Here is a 26,629-nt window from a genome sequence, read left to right on the forward strand (position 1 = left end):
CCATCAATCCGATCTCCAAGCTGATGTCCACGAATCTAATCTCACCTCAGCGCTGATGTCCACAATCCGATTTCACATGGGCTGGAGTCAGAGCCAAGTGGAGAGAGTAGAGGAGAAGTGAGAAAGGAGAAAGAAAAGAAAAGAGAGAAAAGAAAAAATATGCGTGTGGAGTGAGAAGTGAGTGTGTGGGGAATAAAAAAATATTTTTTGTTAATACCTTTTAGCTACAATGAGTTGCTAGAGATAGTAGCTTACTGTAGCAATCACTCAAAATTTTTTAGCTTTACCTTCTTTGCTATAGTGTGTGTTTTTGGTGTTTTGGTTGCTAAAATGACTAAATAGTCATTTTAGCAACCTTATTGTGAATGCTCTAAAGGACCTATCACAAAAAGGTCTTGGTGATTTGTACTTCTAAAGACCATTGATAGGCTCCTCATCTCTTTCTCTTGCTAAGTTTTCAAGTTGAGCCTCGAAACTTGTGGAGTACGTGATAGGAAAATTCTTAATTTAAATTGTACTAGCAATGTAAGGTTTACATTATGGATTTGTACACATTTGTTTAGTTTGCAATGTAAATCTTACATGCTAGTACAATATAAACCTATAGATTTTGATAAGGAGACTTAAATTCAGCACATGATATTTCCCTCATTCCACAAACTGGCCAAAATTTTGATGATGAGACTTAAATTTAAGATCTTATAGATCACAATATCATACTAGCCTCATTACATGCACAAAGACATTTTTTTAGTGTCATAATTTTTCATTCATCCCAATTAAAGATTTACAAGTTTTTCTACTAATATTATGCATTTTGAACTACTAATACAACTAGAGTGTTATGAGGCTAACTCCAAAAAATGAACACCAAAAATTAAAATCATATGTTTGTGTATGGATTTGTTCATTTTTTTTAAACTAGCCTCATGACATTCCTAATTGTATTAGTGGTTTTAAATGCATAATGTTAGTGGGAAAATGTGAAAAACTTAAGTTGGTATGAATGAAGAATTATGACACTAAACCAAAAAATAAAAAATAAAAAAGAGTCTCATTGCACATGCAAGCATGTGTGATGAGGCTAGTATTCCATAATCGTCATCCATTTTATTTGTTGCTTGTAATTTGATTGTTAATTTTTTTATTTTAGAAAAATTAGTACAATTAGAAATATATATTTTAGAACATTTATTAAATTAATTTTTTTTTTAAAGGTTAGAAATTATTTTATTTTATTTTTATTGTAAGTTGTGTGATTGCTTCCTCCTTCTGAAAACTTAAATTTGATTTTTCCTTCAATTTCTCAAAACTTAAGATACTGATCCAATGGTGATCATTGGCAATCTAGTCGTCGGAGTCACCACTTTGACTTTCGTTTCCTGTAGTCTGGTCACCAGACTTCTAGAACTAGTAACAGTGATCGTTGGCAATCTAGTCGTTGGAGTCACCACTTTGACTTTCATTTCTTGTGGTCTGGTCACTAGACCTCTAGAACTAGTAGCTTCAATGTTGAGCCATTGGTTTTGGTGGTTTACTTGAAAAATTTTATTTGTCATACAAAACACTTGAAAATATTTTACATATAAAATATTTTACTTTAAAACAAACGAAGAGAAAATATATACTACTTTTTGATAACCAAAATACATTCAAATTCTCCTATTTAGAAATTTTAAATAATAGAGTTAGACATATAAAATTTACAAATTTTAAAACTCCTAAATTTTAAATAAATTTAAAAAATCATTTTTTCCATGTTTCTCCCTCTTTCATGTTTCTTTGCCAAATTCAAATTTGAAAATAAAACAAATTTTTTTTTAAGAAAATAAAACAACTCATAAATTTAAAAACTCCTAATTACTGCATACTCTTAATGCGATAGTTATTCTATAAGTACAAGTGCTTGTGAGGTATGAGGGGCAAGGGTTGGGGTTCGAGTCTCCAAGAGGAAGTTTCACACACATATATACTTAGATTGAGCGAGAGTAAAAAAAAAAAAAAAAAAAAAAAAATCTATCTGTATATATATAAAAAAAAAAAAAAAAAAAAACTCCTAAATTTTAGGTAATTTGTTTTAAAAAAAATTCTCCTTCAACGTTTCCTCATTAAATTCAAATTTAAAATAAAATTTATTTTTTAAAAAAATTACCAAAAAAATATTTTTTCTTTTATAAAGAAGACAGTTACGGTTAAAAAAAAAAAAAAAAAAAGAGTTAAATACAGTTTTTTTTCCCTCTTTGTGCTTTTGAACATATCTAATCCCACTTTCCCACTAACTTTATACTCTCAATAACAATAGTTACTTCATTTTACATGTCTCTCCACTTTTATCTTCTTTTCTCGGTTACTATAATTTCTCATTCATATCCCTTAAATTTAGGCACTATCCAAAAAATTACCTCCCTCTCTCTCTCTCATGCATAAGCACAAGTATTTTTTTTAGTGCTCATTCTTTTTTGTCATCTCATTTTAACATCAATTTTGTTTATAATTCTCAACTTTTAGGTACTTATTTGCTTACTGTTCAATTTCTTCATTTAATTAACTATAAATTGTTTTTTTTTTTTCTTTCAATTTTAAGTTTGTTTGTTTGCAATTTATTCATATTTCTTTTTCTTTTTTTAAATTTTAAAATTTTTTTTGTTTGCAATTCAATTATATTTTTGTCAATCGATCTAATGCAATCATTAACTTCTGCAATGATTTTCTCATGTTAAGCCTACAATTCATTTATATCTCTCATTATCCTTAAATCTATATTTATAAAACGATATTTTACAATCTCGGATTATGTGATAGAATTGCCAAAGAGCTTTGAAATTTCATCTTTTTTATTGGGGGGTTATTTGTGTTTTATGCTTTGGCGTTGTGATTTAATTTTTGGACTTGTTTTGTTATTGAAAATGTATTAGACCGTTTGATTTTTAATTTTTGTTATTGAGGAAGCAACCACACAACTTACAATAAATTTTTTTTTTCAAACCTTCAAAATAAATTTAATTTGACTAATTTTCTAAAAAATATATTTCTAATTGTACCAGTTTTTCCAAAATGAAACAATTAACAATCAAGTTACAAGTAACAGATATAATGGATGATGATAATGGAATACTAGCCTCATCACATGTGCTTAGTGCATTCAATGAGACCTCTTTATTATTTATTTTTTATTTAGTGTCATAATTTTTCATTCATCCAAATAAGGTTTACACATTTTCCCACTAATTTTACCTAGTTAATTAGAACTACTGATGCAACTAGGGATGTCATGAGACTAACTTAAAAAAATGAATAAACCCACACACAAACACATTGTTAGGAACCCATGGGTAGAACTCAACCTCAAAAACCAACTTACAAGGAGAGGATGTCCAAGAGTTTATATACCCGTAGTTAAGTTTATACTTAATCCATGTAGGACACTAGGATCATAACACATGATTTCAATTTTCGGTGTTCATTTTTTGGAGTTAACCTCATAGTACTCCTAGTTGTATTAGCAGTTCTAAATGCATAATGTTAGTGGGAAAACGTGTCAATCTTAAATTTGGATGAAAAAAATTATGTCACTAAAATGAAAAAAAAAAAAAAAAAAAGCTTCATCCGCATGCACAAAGCACATATGATGGGGCTAGTATCCGTAAAGAGAGGAGAAAAAAAGTGCCAAAGTGAGCAATAAAAAGGATATGTTCTTTACACATCATTCACCAGCAGTCAGCACCACCATTTTCATTTCTGACAGCTAACTCGTAGTAATTAAGAGATTAACTTACAAAGGGATTACCAAATAGAAATCCATTTAGAGAGCAAAATCTTAAATATTTGAGCTCAGTAAGTGAGTTCCTAAACAAATATTGTTTTAAATATAAAAACATATGTACAAATAAATCCAGAAAGCCATCCCCATCACCATGCCTAAACTAAAAAACAATACCACTTACAATAAAAATATAATTAAGAAGGTCCTCTTAGAATCTTGTATCCAGATCTTCTGCTTTTCTTCTAAAAAAAAAAAAAAAAAAACATGGGGTTCCTCCTTTACAATCCCAAAACAGATTACCTGTTCTCTCAGCAATTCATGCAAGTCTAGCATCTCTTGCTTTCTCCTAGTTTGCTGTATCCTTGACTCTAATGGTGCAATTTCTTTGATGCAACTAGAAGTAATTGGAGCAATAACAATATTCTAGGTTGCTATTCCATTCCCCTTAACAACAACACCTTAGCTCTTTCTTCTTACTCAGTTTTTCCATTGCCAGACCCGGGCGCCCTTTCTTTTCACATTTTTAATCAATTCACCGAATCATCTTCACCATCCTTACCCTCAATCTGTGAACTTCAACACCTACAATGTTTTTCTTCAAAACCAATACCAACATCATCCACGGCCTCTAATTCAAAACCCACGTTTCCTAGAAATTCCGCTACCGCATTTTTACATTTCTTCTCCATCTGCATACTCGTGTCGTCCAAACTCTCCCAAGGACTTTGCCCCTCTGTTATCTAAACCCATTGAACATAAATAAACAACCCTTTAGAGTGCTCAAAGAATAGAACCATTCAATCACCTGTAGCCCTAACAATTATCAGAGGTAAAGTTGTGCGGCCAAATCATCTAGTAAGGGAGGAGAAATGGCAGAAAGTGCAGTTAGTCTACTTATACAGAATATGATCCCGCTGTTAGCCCAAGAAGCAGCACTGTTTGAGGGCATCCACGACAAAGTAGCTAACATCAAAGATGAACTTGAAAGCATTCAGTCCTTCCTCAAGGATGCTGATGGAAGAGCTGAAAGGGTGGACATGAGCAATGTTACAAAAATATGGGTCAAACAGGTAAGGGAAAAGGCTTATCGTATAGATGATGTCATTGATGAATACATACTTCATCTAGCAAAACATCGTCAAGGGCGAAGGCGACATTTCCATGTACTGTTGAAGGTTTTTCAGTTTATCATAAAACTGAAACCAAGACATGCGATTGCCTCTAAGATTCAAGATATCAACAACGATCTCAAGGTTATCAGGGAGAGAGGTGAAAGATATGGCTTCAGCAACTTGGAGCAAGGACCAAGAAATGACACAAAACATGATACATGGCATGACCCTCGAGTGGCATCCCTTTTCATTGAGGAAGCAGAGGTTGTGGGCTTTGAGTCTCCCAGAGACAAATTGATAGAGTGGTTGGTAGAAGGACCATCTAATCGCATGGTGATATCAGTGGTTGGCATTGGTGGCCTTGGCAAGACCACTCTTGTTAAGAAAGTGTATGACAATGAGATTGTGGTGACACACTTTGATTGTCGTGCTTGGATTACTGTATCACAATCATATAAGATGGAGGAGCTATTAAGGGAGATAATAAAGCAAGTCTACAAGGCAAGAAAGGAGTTTTATCCCAAGGAAATTGATACAATGAAAGAGACATCACTAATTGAGAAATTGAAGCAATATCTAGATGAACTGAGGTATGTAGTAATTTTTGATGATTTATGGGTTGTAGAATTTTGGGAACATGTAAAATATGCTTTCCCAAAGAACAACAAGGGCAGTAGAATAGTAATCACAACCAGAAGTGAGGAAGTTGCTCCGTCAAACAAGGAATCTCCATATTATCATGTGTACAAGCTACCACCTCTTTCTTTAGAAAAGGCCTTAGAGCTTTTCTACAAAAAGGTTTTCCAATGTGATGGGGGGGAATGTCCTCCTATTTTTATTGAGTTATCACATGCCATTGTTGAGAGATGCGGAGGGTTACCACTAGCAATAGTGGCTATAGGGGGTCTTTTGTCAACCAAAGACAAGATTCTCTATGAGTGGTGCAAATTGCATAATAGTCTTAGCTCAGAGCTAGAAACAAATCCCCATCTCATGAATATCACCAAAATTTTATCCCTCAGTTATCATGATCTACCCTACAACCTCAAAGCTTGTTTCTTATATTTTGGCATGTTTCCAGAAGACTATTCTATTAATTGTGCAAGACTAATTCGACTATGGATAGCAGAGGGTTTTGTAAAAGAAAAGAAAGGGATAACATTAGAAGATGTTGCACAAAGCTATTTGAACCAGCTCATTCACAGAAGTTTGGTTCAAGTGGCATGGAGTGATGATGTTGGCAGATTTAGAAGTTGTCGAGTCCATGATATGTTGCGTGAGGTCATTCTTTCTAGGTCAGAGGAGTTGAGTTTCAGTTTGATCTCAATGCAAGACTACACAAATTTTGATAGAATTGCTCGACGTCTCTCAATTCAAAAAAATGTAAATACCTCTTTGAAGAGTATTACTAGTTCCCAAACTCGTACTATTCTCATTTTAGGGCTAGATGAAGTGCCCAATTCATTCCTTGCTAATTCTTTTGCAAATTTCAAGCTCATGAAAACAATGGATTTTGAAGGTGCTCCTATAGATTACATTCCTAAAGAAGTGGGAAACCTATTCCATCTAAGGTACTTAAGCCTAAGAGATACAAAAGTACAGATCCTTCCGAAGTCTATAGGTAAACTACACAACCTAGAGACTTTGGATTTGAAACGTTCCCTCGTATCTGAGCTACCAATAGAGATCAGTGGGCTCCGTAAGTTACGATATCTTGTGGCCTACACTGTAAACAATGATATTGAATATAGTACTGATTTTCGACCAGCAGTAAAGATACACAACGGCATTGGATGTTTACAATCCTTACAGAAGCTTTTTAAGATTGAAGTTGACAACCATGCCCTTATTGTAGAATTGGGAAGTTTAAGACAATTGAGGAAGTTACAAATCTCTAAATTGAAGAGAGAGAATGGGATGGTTTTTTGCACTGCATTAGAGAAAATGAGCAACCTTCAGTCTTTGAGAATCTATGCAACAAGTGAGGAGGAAGTTCTTGAATTACAATCGATGTCTTCTCCTCCGCCCCTACTACAATCTGTCGCCCTATGTGGGCGATTAGAAAAGTTTCCAGAATGGATTTCCAAACTCATGGGTGTAGTTAGAGTTGGATTTTTTTGGTCAAAATTAATTGATGATCCATTGAAGGTCCTTCAAACTCTACCTAATTTGATGGATCTTTGGCTTTATGATGGATATGAAGGTGAGCAATTACATTTTGAAGGTGGAGGCTTCAAGAAACTTAAATGTGTTGGGCTTCGAAATTTGAAAGGATTGAATAGGTTGATGATAGACGAAGGTTCCTTGCCTCTTCTTGAAGAGCTTCGAATTGGACCCTCTCCACAACTAAAGGAAGTGCCCTCTAGCATCCACTATCTGAAAAGCCTCAAAGATCTGATATTTTATGAGATGCCAAATGAATTTGTCCTTAGTTTGCAACCAGATGGAGGCCTTGATTTTGGGAAAGTCAAAGATATTCCTCGTGTCAATTTCTGGTATAGGACTAAAGGGGAAAGCTATAAAGGGTACAATCTTGGTGACCCAGAATTGTTGGAACGTCTTCGAAGTTGATTCATGTAGACCAAAGTGCCTTCACTGCTTTGATCAAATTACAGGTACACTCCTCCCGCTTAGCCATTAGGCAATTACGTTAATTACCATATTACCAAAGGTTTTCATACTTGCAACAAATGAAGAATTTAGATAAAAGAAACTTTCCAAAATGGTCATTGTAACCTTTCAATCTCCCCCCCTCCCCCCTCTCCACCCTTTTTTTAATATATTTTTTCTACGATAATACTTCTTACCAAGTAACTTCTATTATAACAACTAAATAATGTTCCATGTGATGCACGGATAATTTGTAATTTTATTTGAAATAATTTTTTTTAATGCTTTTAAAGACCTTTATATAATACTTGTTTTGTTGTATAATATTTATGTTTTCACACAATATTGTTGAATGCTTTAATACTATATCTTCTTAATTCATATATATATATATATATATATATATATATAAAATTCCCTAGAAGTCTAGAACTGGTTTCCAAATAGTGAATGGAATTGTTTTACTAGTCTAGAATTTTTATGTTGGAACTACCTAGTTTTTTAACATTTCTAGGAGATTATAACATATTATAATATTTACTATAAAAAGTAGACTTTATTTTTTAAACTGATTAAATGATTTTGGAATCTATAAATAAGAATTTAAAATATAAAATACTTTCATCTCCTAAAATTACATAAATTAATGCATCTTATTCCTCCCAAACACTTCCTTAACCTTTCCATTCTCGCAACCAAATACCAAGACCTCAATCTCAAACACATTTAATTATTTCAATGAAAAGAAATCATTTGTAAGTACTAGAATAAAGAGAATGTGATGAAACAATGAAATTTGACTAAAAAGACTTCTATTTATTAAGATTTAATTGCCTTGAGTTGGGCAAACAAATATAAAAAATAAAAATAAAAACAAAAAAGGGAAAACATTTTGAAATCATCAACTATTATTTTTAGTCATGGTTCATACAAATAGTGAACTAAATAGCAGGAAAAAAAAAATTAAAGAAAAAAACAGCTAAGCTCGTCAATAATCAATTAGAAGGTTTCTTTCTCTTCTTCTCTTGTTCTAATCTCACTGTATTGATATAATTACTTGTACGCTCCACCTGCTTAGCCATTAGGCAAATTATATTTACCATATTCCCAAAGGTTTTCATACTTGAAATTGAAACCTTTTTGTTTAAAAAACCCTTTGCTGCTCCATAATGAAGAATTTAATTAGATAAAAGAAACTTGACCAAATGGTTATTGTAACCTTTCAATCTTCCCTGTTTTTTTTCCTCTTTCTCATGCTACTGCTTCTAACTAAATAGCTTCTATTGTAACAATTAGTTTGAAACTAATAAAAAATTCTGTAGACATAATAGTCGGATATTTACCACAGTACGAGTATTTCTTTGTTATTCCAGGACGCATAAACTGGAAATATATGGAACTACTGGGATTTGGGAGCCACTTTAATATCGAAAAAGATGCTTGTATAAATCAGCCTTCACTGTGATAAATTCTATGGGTTGGAGGCTGCTTTAGTGAGAATATTGGGACTCATGAAACATCAACCATTGTCACTTTTTTATGAAACATAAAGCATTTGAATCTTTGGCAGGAAAAAATTGACCAGGAGAGTTTAGTGATAATTCTGCAAGGCTACCGGGAGCTTGTGCTTTTAGATGTCAATAATCAATGTGTTTCTTTTACTTCTAACATTATTATGGAATCGAACTTATTTTTACAATACTAATACTACTGTTGTGTTGCAGTTTAAAATTTATTACTGGCAGACAATTCTTTTAGTAGCCTTATTATTCAGTCAACCAATTTTGTTCATTGTTTGTGTAGGTAACAAGTTTGAGTGCTAAAGTTTGACTTGCCTACAAATTACAATTTGTAAGTCTGAATTTCAGCCTTCCACATATTGTAATCAATTGTTTTTTTTTTCGCATTGTTTATACCGTTTCATTTATTATTTATATTGCTATAGGTATTACTGATAGAGTGATAGGGTGCCAACGTCTCAACTCTCGAGGCTTTTCAAGTGCCAAACCAGACAAGATATTCCTCTTTCCTCAAATAACCAAAGCATCAGGGTTTATTCTACCCCTGCATTGCGGCCTCTGTCTTCACTGTTGTAATTGTGTTATATAATTTGTATCGGGCACATGAACCTCTTGAGCTCATGATGCGCAAGACTGTTGGTATAGTTAAATTGTATTGTTGTCTTCAAAGAGCTTTAAGCATAATTATTAAATTCAGATTGAACGTTAACCCGGTCTAAGAGTTAGGTCATTATGTCACTAGTTTAGTTAGTGAGTCACATAGTTATATAAAAAATTAATAAAGTACATAAATATAAAAATAAGTGTGAAAAGTCATAAAATAAATATGAAAATTGAGAAAACTAGGCATGTCTAGATAATTTAATTAAAGTGAAGTCTAAAAATTAAGCCACCTAATATAATTGAAACTCAGGACTTCACAAGTAACAACACTAATAAATATAAAATAAAAGGATGTCATAAAATTGTAGCAAAAGTCTTTGCTAAATAAAATCTTATTAAATTATATTTCTTAAAATTCTATGAATAAAAGCATGTCTTAAACTTCGAAGTTACATTCTATGCATGTTGCATAGCTCACACTAGTTATTCTAATCTCATGGATTACTATTTGAGATAAAACTTAAAGCTATAAAATCAAGTATCAATCTCATTATAAAATCTCTTGTTTTCATTATACTTCAAATTCAAAAAATGGTATGGCAATCAACCCATTAAGCTGATTCAAAATTACAAAACAGGATGGTTCACAACAATTCGTCCGGGTTAGACGTGCTACAAGAAAATCATTGGATCTTATTGGGCTTTATTAGTTTGATTGCATAAGTGGTCCAATTAAAAAATTGGACTGGTTTAGGTACCTGTTCACTGAGTCACTGGTCCAATTAGCCGGATTGGGTCGAGTTTAATAACTATGGGCTTAAGTATGTCAAGTACTCAAGTATTTCATTGGTTTGGTTGCATGTTATGGCTTGATGTAGCTTAAATTTTCATATAATGACATTTGCCTTGATTGTGAAAAAAGTATACCAAGTGGGCCCCTTGGGGAGTGGTGTGTTGGTAGGAGTCACACCTGCGTGTCCCGTAGTTGCTTGGTTTGAGTCTTGTGTTTTGCAAAAATGCTATGTCACAACGTGGAAAGCCTTAACGCACCCAGGGTGCCCCACGCTATAAGTACTGTGGGTTTAAGTGGGCCGTGCCAATGATCACACGTGTGAAACCCCTTTTTTGTTCATTAAAAAAAAAAAAAATTGAATTAAAAAAACTGAGCCCAAAAGTTGATTTAAGAAACAGGTGAAAAGTAAAAAGAGGTTGCTAGACGAACGTGCAGATTGGTTTAGAATCTTATCCAGGATATTTTAGTAGTATTTTTAGGAGTTGTTAACTTATTTTTTTTTTGAGTTAAAACGATAGTTAGGAGTTGTTATTAGAGTTTGACTGCATTTTGTCACATTGCCAGTAATGAAGGCTGCTAGACTATATTTTCCTTATTCCTTTCTCAAAACTAACGAATCAATTAATTAATACATCTAATGAGGCGGTAAATCAACAGCATGAAATTTCAAAAAGAAAAAGAAGAAGAAGAAGAAGAAGAAGAAGAAGAAGAAGATGGTGTTATCAAGAAAAAAACCACTTATATATGCAACTTAACTTGGTCCACATGAGAACTTGGAACAAACTCATCTTTTTGCGTTGGTTTCATTCAACTATAGATTTGTAGTTCAATCTCTTGATAAATAAGAGAATAGAGAGAGTGAATGAACACACAAAGATTATGTAGTTTAGCCTGATGACTTATATCTACATCTACCGTATAAAACATTGACAGCTAAATTGTATTGTGTGATATTAAGGGGGTGTTTGGTAGTGTATTTTGAATAGCAGTTTTCAATGTTTAAACAACATTACACGTATTTTTATACATTTTTTTACCCACATGTATTTTCAAAAAATACAAAAAACGTTACTAGTATAACATTACCAAATGGGCCCAAATTACAGAAAATCCTAACAGGGTTTATATAGGAGCCGTAGAGTCTAGGGTTAGGCATAGATGGACTTTACGCAAAATTGGGCTTCTTGGGCCTTACATAAAATAAACCAATATAGTTTTATCTTTTAACACAATTCATGGGCTAAAGCTAAAGAGAGACCGGGATTGCTCCTGTTCTGATTTGCCTGGTCATATTTACACACTCAACTGAACTAGAACATGACCCGAATAACAAATTGTTAAATAGCTTGTATTCAAGCAGTTGTGGTATCAATATAAGATCTCCTACAGAGAAGGAAGGCAACAAAAATCATTGGAAAAAATGTTGAGGACTCGTATGTAGGTTCCTTTTTATTTTTATTTTTGTTTATTTTTTTATCGCGTAATTTCTTAGCAACCAAACAGGGATGGGACTAGTTTTGATTGTGGGCCAGCAATGTGATATTTGAGCTGAATTGTGATGAGTTGTTTTCTTAAAGTCATTTTATTTTTTATTATTTGTTTTTGGGTTCTGAATGTTGTAATTGGGCTAAACCTCATCAAGTCATATTTGGTGCACAAATTGAATTATGCTAGGGATATAACTTTTGGCACAATTTTGTGCCACAAGACGAGTTGTGATTGGTAAAAATGCGTCATCACATGACCCATTAACATACCCTTATAAATCACAACTCGTCATATAGCAAATTGTGGCATAAAGTTCTGCAAAAAATTGTGTCCTTAGCATAATTCGCACATATTATAAAGGCAAGATATTACCAAAGCAAAGATGCTGGAATGGAATCTTTATTAACAACGACTTTGCTTATCTGACAGACTGGCTCAGGGGCGGCTGCCTAGGGAATTTTGAGGCCTAGAGGTCTTTTATACATTTAAATTTAAATAAATAATATATATATATATATATATATATTACTTAAAATCTATTCTTTAAGTTAATTTAGATGCATTTTTTATTTTAATGAATTTCTAGTTCACATGTGAGTTCTTTATCTAAATTTTTTTATAACTTTTTTTGAAATTTTTATTATTATTAATAGACTTATATGTTTAGACTTCCAATCGTACACTTTATCAATTTTATCACATCTAAAATGCAGTCGTAGTTTCCATCCAAGAAGGACAACTGCTGCTAAGAGTACATAAATTTTGTTAATCTTACAGTCTTCGCTATTGTATATAGACAAACATTTCTGGCAGATTTCATAAGATAAGATAGATTCTTCTATAGAATAAAGACCTAATCGAATTTCTTCTATGGAATAAAGAATTGCTTATTGCTACTAATCGAATTAAATTCTTTCTCACCTCCATTTGATAACAGACCACTCTTGTTAGATGATACTCCTACTTTTCCATTTATTCGTTGTATTCTTGACTCTTTGGTCTTATTTCTTTGATACAGTATTCACTGCAGGATATAGGCAAACCATTTTTGCATACTTCAAAAGATAGGTTCCTCTGTCCATAAAAAAAAAGATAGGTTCCTCTATGGGAATAATGAGCCCGAGACACTTCGAAAAAGACTATGAAAAAACGATAAGAAGAGAATCAAGGTTATTCGATATGGCCATGGGAATAATTTTCTCTACAGCTCCTGTCTATATATAGATTTGGAGCAACTGATAAGAGAAAATTCGAGGTCCCTTCAATAGCGTTGTGTGGCTCTTCTTTACCTTCATGAAAAAACCCATTCAATCACCTTTAACCATCCCTATGATTATAAGTAAAACAAAAGTATAGCCAAACACTGCAGAAAAAAAGAAAAAAAGAAGAAAAAAAAAGAAAAAAAAGAGAGCTTTCTTCCGGCGTTCATGTGCACTGGTGTTTTTACCTGAGACAGCAATTTTTCCTTGGCTAAGGTTTGGTCAAATTCGCTTATCTTCTTTCTTGATTGTGTCTAATATAAATCTCTATGCTATTTCTTATGGCTTTGGTAGGGAGTAGGGACTATATTTTCGTTTTGTTTTATTTTTATGTTATTTTTCGTATTGAAATGGTTTTATGACTTTTATCTCTTGCTCCAGATATATATGCTTGTTATCATATATATATATATATATATATATATATATATATTATAGGAAATTTAGGGGAAATCAATGTTTAGAAGCAAATCATCTGCAAGATAGTGTTTTCATTTGCCCTAACGTAAATGAATTTATTATTGGGTTACAAGCAAATCATCCGAAAGATACAACTAATTAATCTAGTGTTTTCATTTTCTCGGTGGAATGACAATTTTAGTTACACTATAGACCATTGGCATCAGGTGTGCCAAATGCTAAATTTTTAGCATTTGACACACCAAACACTAAAAACCCACCTATTTCAAATGTCTCAAATCTCAAATTTTTAGCATTCAGTTACAATCATATTCTAAATTTGAGAGGGTACGGACAGATGTCATAAAAGTTTTATTTATTTTTTATTCTCTCTCTCTCTCTCTCTCTCTCTCGGTGTCCTTTGTCTTCTCTGCCTTCTCTCTTCTCTCAAAACTCCCTGCTTCAATGCTTCCATGGCTCTCCATCTTTCTCTACACCAAACCTCCACTGCTCCACCACATAGACCATTGTGAGCCACCCTCTAAGACCACCTTGTGGTGGAGGTGGACAGTTGGTGGCTGTACTGGCCACTGGGTTGGGTTAGTTTTGAGTTAATATTATTTTAATGTGTTGTATATATTATTTTAATGTATTGAATTGTAGAATAGAACATATGATGTAAGGTGTATTGTAAAATGATGTGTTAAAATAGAAAAAAGTAGCTTTTTGATATGTCAAAATAGAATTTTTTTACAACACTTGATGCTAGTGCTTTGTAAACTTAAAGAATCCTATGAATTTACGGTGTGAAAAAAAAAAAAAAAAAAAAACAGAATACAGAATACATATTTCTATTTATAAACAATGAAGAGTTTTCAATGAAAAAACATTTGAAAAGTCACTTATGTTGGGATAAACACCCTAAAAGTTGCCAAGGTTGTTACTAGCTGTTAGGGACTAAAAATATTTCATTTCCCACGATCTCTTATAAACTTTGCAAAAAAGAGATTTCTTGAAATGTCTCCTAGAGCAAGCTCTTCAAAAATCATTTATTTATTTTTATTTAAATCAGGAAAAAAAAAAAAAAAAAAAAAAAAAAAAAACCTTGCAATACCTTGTTCGTATCTCTCTCTAGCAAGGTCTTTTTTCCAAGTGAAAAACAATCTTGATCAAGCAACATTCTGAAACACAAATTTAGGCTAATTTCTAGCCAACTTGACTTTACTCCTCTCTACTCTCTCTCCCTCTCCCCTCGATCCAAACATGAGATTTAAGATGTTACCTCCTCAATAGGTGGCCTAAGCTAGAACCAAAACTCTTTGCCTTGGATCCATAGGAAGTACACACATGAAATCATTTTAAAAACTAGAAATTCAGAATTAGTTAGCATTATTATGGCATTGTGCTACTCCCTGGATTATGAGCATTTACAAGGGAAACCATAACTCTTATTTAGAAGCTAACCACCTCTATGCTCACATAAGTAAAGTTCCTTCTTATGTCCATGTTACACAGATATTTAACTATTTAACTATATTGTGAACTTTATTAAGAGTACAAAACTCATCCTCCGTACAACATAATAAACAACACTAATTAATTTTGAATGAAATTTTAAAATTTTTAGTGTTCAATTAACCACTTATCAACATTTTATTATTATCCTTTAAATCTCTTGAAATCATATCTACTTGAATTTGAAGAGTTTTAGTCCTATTCTAATGGATGATACATTTACCAATTCTTGAGACAAACTTTTGGTTAAAGGGTCTTCCAAGTTATCAATTTTATACTCATCATTAGACTTATATGTTTAGACTTCCAATCGGACACTTTGTTGTATGCTTTTGACATGGTGGCTTCCATATTGGAGTACACCAAAATGTTTAGCATTGTGGCCACAACTTTATGTCCACATAAGAGATTGAAGAATCCATTAACAAAAATTGAGGTTTCAAGTTGTACATGCAAGTTAGATTTGTAAGATTATGTGAGAGAATGGATGATGCATCTAATAGTACATTTAAGTATAAAAGCTTAAGAACAATAAAAAAAGAAAGCTTTAATACTTTAACGTTGAGAGAAATGGAAAGCATAACATGGAAAGTAAAGAAAGCATGGGAAAATACGTGGAAAACCCTTTGAAAGGGATGAAAAACCCTGGGTGAGCAAAGGAAGAATGCCCCTTACTCTTTAGAGCTCTCTATTATGTGAAAATGAAAGCCCTTGTACAGGAGTGACGTTCTTCCCAAAGAAAGTCTTTTCTCTACCTCACTTCCCTACATAAACTTTCAGTTCTTTCTCTTGTTTTCCTCTAGGTTCTTGCCCTCATTGTTCAACAACTTATTCCTCTTATAGTACGAGGAATGTTGTGAGGTACATTAAGACAGGTGTCAAACCCTCATTCGCCCATTTCAAACACTAATACAGCTATGGTACTATACTAAGGCTAGAGGAGAGAGAAAGCATGCCAATGTTAGGGTAGTGGAATGTAAGGTGGCTCTGCTACTGCGTGAGGAGCAAACCTTAGACAAGGAAAGGGACATCAGGGACACTAGGTGTGATACATGTGTCTTCAATAGTGGTCTAGCAAAGTTCAGCCAATAAGGAGTGTTCAATAGCATCTGACCATAGGGGGTCACTATCTCCCTTTTGTGCAAGTGCTGGGTGTCCATGTTAGGTGCAAATCTCACTCATCCCCAAGATGGTCACCCTGTTGGCACAGGCCAAAGATCCTCTCTTTTAGCCAACATTTCCTTTCCTTTACTCATAGCTATTTCATGTGTATGGCTCGAATCCAGCCACATCAACATTCTCACATGCCTTGGCTGGTGTAATATACATTAGCCCCCTGACTGTCAATGGTGTTAATGACCAAAGTCATTAATAGTTACATTGTATCAAACTTCAATGCTGATGTAATCATTCCTGGTGATGTTTGAAACTAGGGCACATGGCATTCATGGGTGTTTCTAGCCGTTTTGGCGTTGCTTTGTTTCCCGGCTTGGTCGAAAGAAATTACTCTTCATAAATGTCGTGTCTCTTCCCTTGACAACGATTGGTGATTAAAAAGGAAAGAAATCTTCCTTTATCCTTCATTCCTTTTGCATCCATAATTTTTTTCTTCCTTCTACTCAGAAAAATCTCCATTGTAAACGAGATGGCTAGCCCTTCGTTTATAGGTTCCAACTCTTCCAAAAACAATTTAGACTCTCCTAGTCATGGCTTGGACTCTCCCAACGTCAACAATGCACCCTGACCATTCCAAACCTCATTCCCCCTCCTCATTCTCTCCCTTTTCCCATCTTCCCCCTTCCCCCTCAAGTTTTTCTTCCCTAAGATGTCCAACCATGGGAAGGTAGTGAAGAACAAGAGGAAAAGGACTCAAAAGAACTTTGGTTGAAGGCTGAAGATGATGCTAAGGATGCGTCTTATGACGCCTTCTTGGGGAATGTCCCAAGGCACAAAAGAAGGCACAGAGGTTTTTAAAGTAGCTTTAACTCGAGTGTAACAGCCTCCAGTGGTTCTGACTCTGACTTGGAGGGGTCAAATTTTTTGGAGGGCTTAGGCTTCGGGGATGAGGAGGAAGAAGATGATGATGAGGAGGAGGACCTTGCTCTGGGCTACCCTCAAGAAGACTCTGATTTGGGGAGAGACTCGAATGCTTACAAGTCTCGCTCTCCTTAAGTTGCTCGCCTTCAAACCTGCAATCCTTTTTTTTTTTTTTTTTTTTTTTTCGGGTTAATGTATAGAAAAGACGTGATAAGCCATAAGGGCCAAACCAGGTGTAAATCCCCCTTTTCCTTTTTGACCAAATATATATAAACAACATAGTTTGTTCTAAAATTCATGTTTACTAATCATATGTTTATCATTATGTTCTTCCTCTAGTTAATGTTCTTGCTAAAAAAAAAAAAAAACTTTCTACAAAAAGGAATAGCACATAAACATATTAGTTAATTAAAATACAAAGCAAAGGTGTAAAATCGAACCTGTTGGAGAAGTTGGTGTTGAAGAGTGTTGACACACCCTTTTTTCATGAATATCTTGCAAAAGTGCATCTTATGCACACTGTATTGGTGTTTTCTGGCTTGGACATCAACAAGGATAGTGAAAGCCTCCTCTCTCTCTCTTGTATCGATGGAATTCCATTACCCATACCTTCTTTACAAGGTGTCAGGAAGTCTCTCTCTCTCGAGATGTTTATGAGATATTAAGACTTCCCTTGTTTGGCAATGGAGAGGTAGCTAACATTTTCTTGTCTCTTTATGAGGCCAAAGCCGTGAAGTTCCTCGAAGACGCAGTAAAGAAAACCTTAAAGAATCTAGTTTTGAAGGTGGCGAGGAAAGGGAAAGCCCCTAGCGGGGATGTGCCAAAAGACACTAACATTAGTGGTGACAAAGGTTTTAGGGCCAACTTTTGGGGGTGGATTAGATACTTCTAAAGGAAATATGCTAATGGCATGGATGAAAAAGCCAACTCAGACTCCCTAAAGGAAGCCACAAACTTCGTTGTAGGAGAAGGTAATTCTATCCCTTATGAACTCGAGGCTTTTATTGCTTTCTTTCTATCCCACCATTTATTTGAAGGATATCCCCATGAGAAGATCCTAGGTAGACATTTCCCTTTAGCTGTCAAGTTGGCCAAATGACACCCGTTTCCCTTTACCCCTTACTTCTTAGGAACTTTGTATTCTCATTTAGATTGCTTTATCCTTGACTTGCAACACTTTTGGGGTAGATTCCAAGTAGAAACATTTGCACCTATAGCATTTTTACAAATTTGATTGTGGGAACACTTTAGGAACTATGCTCTTGCCCCCAAAACTTTAAATTCCTTTAAGACCAATCTGTCATCATCCCAAGGATTACCACAATCATGGGGTTTGAACAAGGTCGTGGTATCTTCTGACAGCTTTCTTTGCAAGGTGTTAGATGACCCTACTGATTGGATAGCTAGGCCTTAATCTCCCTTTAAGAGTGGACTCCTACCTTTGTTTCATTTTTTGAAAAATGAAACTGTTTCTTGTTATAGAAATGCTCCTTGGTTTGAGGGGGAGCTTCCTTTTGTTTCTTGTGCCTTTACTTCCCATCTTTAGGAACATTTTTAGGATGACTTTGAGACCCAAGCCTACAACCCTCAGAGATTTTCCCGCCAATTTGGTTTTGATCAAGGTGTACTGGGGCATTTCTCCATTCCAGTCCTACTTGCTACAATGGCCGAAGATCCTTGAGCAAAAACTAGAATTTTTGCATAAAAATTATGGATGAAATGTGGCTAGGTGGTATTGATAGTGATAAGGATGTCATTGACATTCATATGGATGAAGACTCAATCACCATCTTAGTTATAGATGAACAAGGAGGCATCAAATTTGGAGGCATAGAAGCCATGGAAAATTATAAAAATGATTGAGATATTTCCCTACAAAAAAGTTTCACATATACTTCTAAAATAAACAGTATCATTAGTATCTTCATTATTTAATTTTTATGGGTACACACATCAAGAAACTTGATTCTATCCATGACAATTGGAGGTCAAGGGTCACACTTAGGAAAATAATCCTATATTCAGAGTGTACTAGCTTTGATACTAATAGTTATGAAAATATAGATCCCTTGGTTGATTTTATGCAAAATTAAAAAAAAAAAATTTAACATTAATCAATTATGGGTTTAGAATGATTTCCAAGTTAATTACCATGGATTAAATATGTCACCAACAGAGTAATAAAGCAGTAAATAAAGAACACAACAACATGGTGACAAAGTGGAAAGCTCAAGGTAGGGGTGTTCATGGTTCAGTTGGTGTGGTTATTGGGCAACTTTGTCACCGCACCAATGGGGTCAATTACCCTTTCACCAAATCAAATCATGATCGTCGGAGGTCGGTTCTTTGGCACAACCACAAATCCCAAAAAAAAAAAAAAAAAAAAAAAAAATCAAACCAAAAATTCCACAAATCTTACCTACAACTACCCACAAACCCACGAATCAAACCCACAAATCCCAAATCAAACCCATAAATCCAAAAAATCAAACCCATAGATTAAATAATTAAAACCCAAAGATCAAAGCCCATAGATCAAAACATAAAAACAAATAAGGTTAAAGAGATCCACCTTCAATTAACCATGGTTATATTAGATTTGCTTCAAATTCACTACGTAATTGCTTTAGATTCGCTTCAGATTTGCTTTAGATATGCTTCGATTTTTTTGGGTTTTTGACTTTTTGGCTTTATAGATTATTGGGTTTGGTGTGAGTGTGGGTTTCTAGGTTTGTGGTTTGAGCTTGAGAGAGAGAGAGAGAGAGAGAGAGAGAGAGAGAGAGAGAGAGAGAGAGAGAGAGAGAGAGAGAGAGAGATGGGTTTTAGGAAGATGGTTGAAATCAGATAGATTGGTTTATGAGATATATATTTACATATATCAATGCGGTTCATTTCTTATTTACATACCCTCCCCAGCTCAAAAGGCTTCACTGGACTACTATTGGAAAAAAAATTGTTGTCTCCAACTACCACCTTCGGTTTAGTTAGTCGGCCTATTATGCAATATAGTTCATTTGATTTTGGGGCAATCAATTCAACTCAAATTACGAACACCCCTAACTCAAGGACAAAAATCCAAGGAAAAAAAAAAAAAAAAAAACAACTATGGGGATTAACCACCAACCCCATGAAAATCCACTATTTAGAATAGAAGTTCTTAGAACATAAATAAACCTTAGGTTCTATTGCTACTTCGAATAATGACTTACTCATGTGACCATACATAGCTCCAACTTGGTTGAACTCTTCTATCATGAATTTCCCTCACAAAGTCCATCTGTGGTTCCAAGAACTTCTTGAAGACTTGATCTCTACAACAAACCCTAGAATGGCTTTGTGGGTTTAGCCTTGATCACCAACCTATAACTCTATCGTCTTTAAATTTACTTCAAGATCTTTGGTATAGTGGTTAACTAGAGAGAATTAGCATACAAAACTCTAGGTGAGCGGAAATATTTCTCCTTCTCTCTTGTTTTTGGTCAACACTAATGTCTTTGTATATAGCCTAGCAAGTAGGGCACAAATTAGATTTGAAATAGTAGACTTAATGGACCTTTTAAGAATTTGGTTACTCGATTCTCAATTGATTTAGAAGTCTCAATTGATTAGAAGGTGCCAAGAAACCAGAAACTCCTATATCCTTGATTTGATCTTAGGTTTTCATCTTGAACTTGAAATACAAGACTTAGACTCAACAAAACTCAAAATTTTTCATGGTTTGTCAACATTCAATCTATTGAACTTGTTTAGAAAATAGAGACAAAGAATAAAAGAATAATTTGTGTATTTTTTTGTCTGTAATGGTACAATAGAGTCTTTATATATAGGCAAAAAGTGAGCATAACAAGTAAAGTACTATACAAGAAAAGTAAACTGGGCCTGACCCCAATGGACTAAGGTGTATATACACATAGACTTTGGTGGAGCCAGAAATTTTTTCCCGGAGGGGTCAAGCTAAATATATAATAAAAAAAAAAAGAAATCTAAAGACTAACACGGGCATGCGTGCACTCACGCACGCACACACATATATATACATGGAATGTTTGTAATTTTGATTTAACATATGATATTTTCTTACGTCACAAAAAAAAAATTTACATCAAACATGTCTTTACATCTTTGCAAAAAGAAAAAAGTCTTGACATGTCTAAGAATATATAAATCAATTTAGTAAAAATAAAAATAAATAAAATTGCCTATTTTATACAATAAATACACTTTGATTTAATGAACTATGTATGACATAATGGTAATTAGAGGGGGAAAAAAAGCATGAGTCAACTATATAAATGCATTATATGTTTTTAGTAAAAATCTAGGGGGGAGAGAGAATTTTTGAAAAATACAAAAAATATAAGAGGGAGAGGATTTTTAAAAAGTCAAGGGGGCCAATGCCATGGCCCCCTAAGCCCCTCCAGCCCTGCATATACAGTAATTGAACTTAACAATGTTTTATCCCCCTATAGCCCCCTCCACCCCTGCATTACAGAAATAGAACTTTAAGTACTTAACAATGTTTTATCGTTGTTTATTTGTAGACGCTGCTAGAAAATTCAGAACTTTACTTTTGGTAGTAATTTAGAATTTTTCGAAGAGAAAGAAATAGTGCGTCCGTCCTTATTTGTTTATCTTTCTTGATTTCTAACACTTTTCTTTTTAATTATTTTAACTGTAGATATAGGACTTTGTTCCTATGCCCCAAGGGAAAAACTCCATTAAGTGAATTTTTTGTAATGTAAGATTTCAAGCACTTTTTTAAGATTAGCTTAATTAGACATGTACTTCTCCTTCACGAGGGGAATAATTATCATACATTTATCATCAGGTTGAAGTTGTTGCTTATTAAGACAATTCATGAAACAAGATTATCTCTTTTATTTGTTCAGAACAGGTCAAACGAGTCCATTTTGTTACTTCTTTTACTTGAATTGTTTGTAAAGAACTTGTGAAGGAATTGCAGAATTACTAATTTTCTTCTCTTGCATCTTTTGCTTATTGTCTATTGTATCCTTAATTGTTGCACTCAAAATTGATCCTTACTCAATTTAGTAGGCACCTTAGGATAGCATCACTTAAAGTAATGGGTAAGTTAGATGCTGAATTCATATATTTCCATTTCTAACTTTCTCCTAGTTTGCTGTTATTTAAATGGATAAATATATAAAATAGATTTATATCTTTCCCCATTACATAGAATTTTGGGTTTCAGTTGGAAGCATAGAGTTGGGACTTTTGGCTTGAAGAACTTATTTGACATGGATCTTCGTGTGTCTGTGTTTCTAACATATTGTTATAAAATTAATAGGCGATGACTGTTTCATTCTATAGCACCTGATAGGCTTGTGGGAGATCAACCAGAGTAGTTCCAGCATTAGAAAATTTGGAAAGTCATCAAAGAAATCAAGGACCTTGGCCTTATTGCTCACAAGGTAATATTGTAAAACATAGGCGAGTTTTTTATTATTTTACATTTGAAAGTGATTTTATTTCCGTAACATCTGGTACTGAATTGGTTCATCATCAGTTAACTGTGGCCAGTGATCTAAGAAAGGAGGATAAATGGCAGAAAGCGCAGTCAGCTTAGTAATAGAGAATTTGGTCCCATTGTTAGTACAAGAAGCAAGATTGCTAGAGGGAATCCATGATAAAGTCGAGAGCATCAAAGGTGAATTGGAGTTCATTCAATCTTTCCTTAGGGATGCTGATGCAAGGGCCGAGAAGGTAGACATGAGCAATGTTGAGAAAACATGGGTGAAACAGATAAGGGAAGAAGCTTATCACATAGAAGATGTCATTGATGAATACATACTTCATTGTACAAAAGGTCCTTATGGGCAAAGACAACGGTTCCATTTCCTCCTGAAAATTTTTCAATTTACCATAAAGCTGAAAGCAGGATATGTGATAGCCTCTAGGATTCAAGATATCAATAGAAATCTCCAGGAAAAGAGAGAGATTGCTATAAGATATCACTTCAACACTATAGAGCAAGGAGGACCAAGTAGTGATGCTAGAAGTGTTGCATGGCCAGACCCTCGAGTGGCATCTCTTTTCATTGAGGAAGCTGAGGTTGTGGGTATTGAATCTCATAGAGACAAATTGATAAATTGGCTGGTAAAAGGACCATCTAATCGCACAGTGATTTTAGTGATCGGCACTGGTGGTGTTGGCAAGACTACTCTTGTCAAGAAAGTGTATGACAATGAGAAGGTGGTAGCACAATTTGATTGTTGTGCTTGGATCACTGTGTCAAAATCTTATAAGATGGAAGAGCTATTCAGAGATATGATAAAGCAGTTCTATGAGGCAAGGAATGAGTTTGCACCTAAAGAAATTGACACAATGGAAGAGATAAAGCTTATTAAAGAATTGAGGCATTATTTAGATGAACAAAGGTATGTAGTTGTTTTTGATGATGTATGGGATACAGATGTTTTGGAGCGTATAAAACTTGCTTTACCTAATAACAAGAAAGGTAGTGGAATTGTAATCACAACTCAAAATGAGAATGTTGCTTTCCCTCACATTGAATCTTCATCTTATTATGTGCACAAGCAAGAACCTCTGCCTTCGGAAAAAGCTTGGGAACTCTTCTGCAAGAAGGTGTTCCAACTTGAAGGGGGCAATTGTCCCCTTGAACTGGTTGAGCCGTCACGTAACATAGTTGAGAGATGTGAAGGATTGCCACTAGCAATTGTGGCTATAGGTGGTCTTTTGTCAACCAAAGACAAGGTTGTGTCTGAGTGGAACAAATGGCCTTGTAGTCTTAGTTTTGAGTTAGAAACTAATTCATGTCTAATAAGTATCTCCAAAATTCTCTCTCTCAGTTATCATGATCTACCTTACAATCTTAAAGCTTGTTTTTTATATTTTGGCATGTTTCCAGAGGCTTACTCCATTAATTGTGCAAGACTAATTCGACTATGGATAGCCGAAGGTTTTGTAAAAGAAAAGCAAGGAAAAATATTGGAAGACGTTGCACAAGACTACCTAAAACAACTCATTCATAGAAGCTTGGTTCAAGTGGAATGGGTTGATTTTGATGGCAGCATTAGAACTTGTCGAGTTCATGATATGATCCGTGAAGTCATTGTTTCTAGATCAGAGGAATTAAGTTGTTGTCATGTTTCAATAAGGGATTGCTCAAGTTCTGATGGAATTGGTCGGCGCCTCTCTATTCATAACAGTTTGGATACTCCATTGAAGATAACTACTAGTTCCAAAACTCGTTCTATTATTGTTTCTCGAGCAGATGAAGTGCCCAATTCTTTTCTTACTACTTGTTTTGAAACTTTCAAGCTCATGAAAGTAATGGATTTTGAATGTGCTCCTATTACTTACATTCCTAAAGAAGTGGGAAACCTATTCCATCTAAGGTATTTAAGCCTTAGAGATACAAAAGTACAGATGCTTCCTAAGTCCATAAATAAACTACACAACCTAGAAACTTTGGATTTGAAACGTTCCCTTGTGTCCAAGCTACCAACGGAGATCAGTGGGCTTTGTAAGTTAAGATATCTTGCTGCCTACGTCGAAAATGATGATATGGAATACCATATAAACTTTCGAAAAGCAATAAAGGTACCAAGTGGCATTGGGCATTTAGAGTCCTTACAGAAGCTTTATAATGTTGAAGCTTGTAGCAATGCCTTTATTGCAGAATTGGGAAAGTTGAGGTTGTTGAGGAAGCTGGAAATCACTAAATTGAAGAGAGAAAATGGTAAGACTTTATGCATTGCACTAAAGAAAATGAGCGACCTACGATCGTTGAGAATTGGTGCAACGAGTGAAGAGGAAATTCTTGAATTACAATCGATGTCTTCTCCTCCGCCCTTCTTACAATGTCTCATCCTAGTTGGGCGACTGGAAAAGTTGCCAGAATGGATTTCCAATCTCAAGAATATAGTTACCATTGCCTTATACTGGTCAAGATTAACAAATGATCCATTAAAGTTCCTTCAAGTTTTGCCTAATTTGATGAATCTTCGGTTTCTTGATGGATATGAAGGTGAGCAGTTGCATTTTGAGGGAGGAGGCTTCCAGAAACTCAAGTATCTAATGCTTGAAAAGTTGGGAGGATTAAATAGATTGAAAATAGATGATGGTGGCCTGCCTCTTCTTGAAAAGCTTCGAATTGGACACTCCCCACATTTAAAGGAGGTGCCCTCCGGAGTTCATCATCTGAAAGGCCTAAAAAATATAGAATATTATGATATGCCGAGGGAATTCGTGCTTAGCATGCAACCAGATGAAGGCCCTAATTTTTGGAAAGTCAAGCATGTTCACTCTATTAGTTTCTGGTATAGGATTCAAGGGGAAAAGTATAAAACTTACAAGCTCGGTGATCCAGAGTTGTTGGATTTTTTACGAAGCTAATTCAAGAGGTGAGAACCAAAGTGCCTTACCACTTTCTAGAATTTACAGGTATAATCCTTTAAGCTATTACACTGCTATATTTATGACGTTAACTTTGGTTCATAGTTGCAATAAAAACTTTTTCTTCTCTTTTTATCCTTTTATTGCCACAGAATGAAAGATATAATTTTTTGCTTTTTTGTTTTTATTTTTTATTTTTTTTATACAAGATAGAATTCTACTCTAGCCTAATCTAAATGTATATGTGTATGAAACTCTCTCTTAGAGACTTAAACCTCGACCCTTGCCCCCCACACCCCACAAGCTTTTATACTTATAGAGTGACCATCGCACCAAGGGTGTGTGGTGAAAGATATAATTAATACAAAAGGAAATGGTCCAAATTATTACTACAACCCTTCAATCTTCTTCTTCTTCTTCATACTCTGTTCCAAATTAAATAGCTTTTATTGTAACAATTAGCTTGAAACTAATCAATAATTGTGGCATTTTATGTGGTCTTAGGGGAAATTTGGTTGGATTTGTCCCCATCAAAGCTGTTGGATTGGACTCAACACAAGGACACCAGGTCTTCTTCAACTGGGTTTTTTTTTTTTTTTTTTTTTTTTTTTGGTTTCTATTTAATTTCCAAGAAAGTTTGCTGGGGGGGGGGAATTTGTTGAATTTTATGTGTTCCAAAATTCCAATTTCCTACTAGTTGTTTCTGTTCAGGTTTTTCTCAATTGCATAGAGGTGAGAGGACGGGGAATTTATTTATGAATTCAAGGATTTAAGATAGAAAAATCAAGGTGCTTTTGTGTTTGGTTACCATGAAAGTCAAAGAAAATCTGGGATTTCTAATTTCGTTTTTGTTGGGGGTCATTTTTGCTGCATAGTCACATGTTGTTTGCTTGAGGGGTGACCTTACTAGACCTGGATTTGTCTGGGGAGTTGCATTTGGAACTCGACATTGGGCTGCATAGTCCAACGGCTTCCAGAGTATTTTTAGGCCTATAAAATGGGTAAAGCCCAAAGTCTAAGAATTATAATAATGGTTGAAATAATAATTGAATAAAGTAATATGTATTTAGTGAAATATTTTTGATTGAATGATGAGTTAAAGATCATAATGATGTATATTGGGTGATGTCCAATATTAGGGAATAATTAAT

The 26,629-nt window shown here is 34.3% G+C and overlaps 2 protein-coding genes across 2 annotated transcripts; both read left to right on the plus strand.

Annotated features, from left to right (window-relative positions):
* The first annotated feature begins 4,632 nt into the window (after positions 1-4,632).
* On the plus strand, positions 4,633-7,446 carry LOC115955509 (disease resistance protein RPM1-like). Its single transcript, XM_031073640.1, has one exon. It carries the CDS (start codon positions 4,633-4,635, stop codon positions 7,444-7,446), a length of 2,814 nt encoding a protein of 937 aa, XP_030929500.1.
* Positions 7,447-13,154: 5,708 nt separating this feature from the next.
* Positions 13,155-26,062, plus strand: LOC115955287 (disease resistance protein RPM1-like). The gene is made up of 4 exons (XM_031073370.1): positions 13,155-13,364; positions 22,408-22,531; positions 22,627-25,526; positions 25,983-26,062. The coding sequence occupies exon 3, from the start codon at positions 22,662-22,664 to the stop codon at positions 25,476-25,478; it is 2,817 nt and encodes a 938-aa protein (XP_030929230.1). The 5' UTR covers positions 13,155-13,364; positions 22,408-22,531; positions 22,627-22,661; the 3' UTR covers positions 25,479-25,526; positions 25,983-26,062.
* The last annotated feature ends 567 nt before the right edge of the window (positions 26,063-26,629 follow it).

Source organism: Quercus lobata, chromosome 8 (genome assembly GCF_001633185.2).
Source record: "Quercus lobata isolate SW786 chromosome 8, ValleyOak3.0 Primary Assembly, whole genome shotgun sequence".
NCBI classification, from domain to species: Eukaryota; Viridiplantae; Streptophyta; class Magnoliopsida; order Fagales; family Fagaceae; genus Quercus; species Quercus lobata.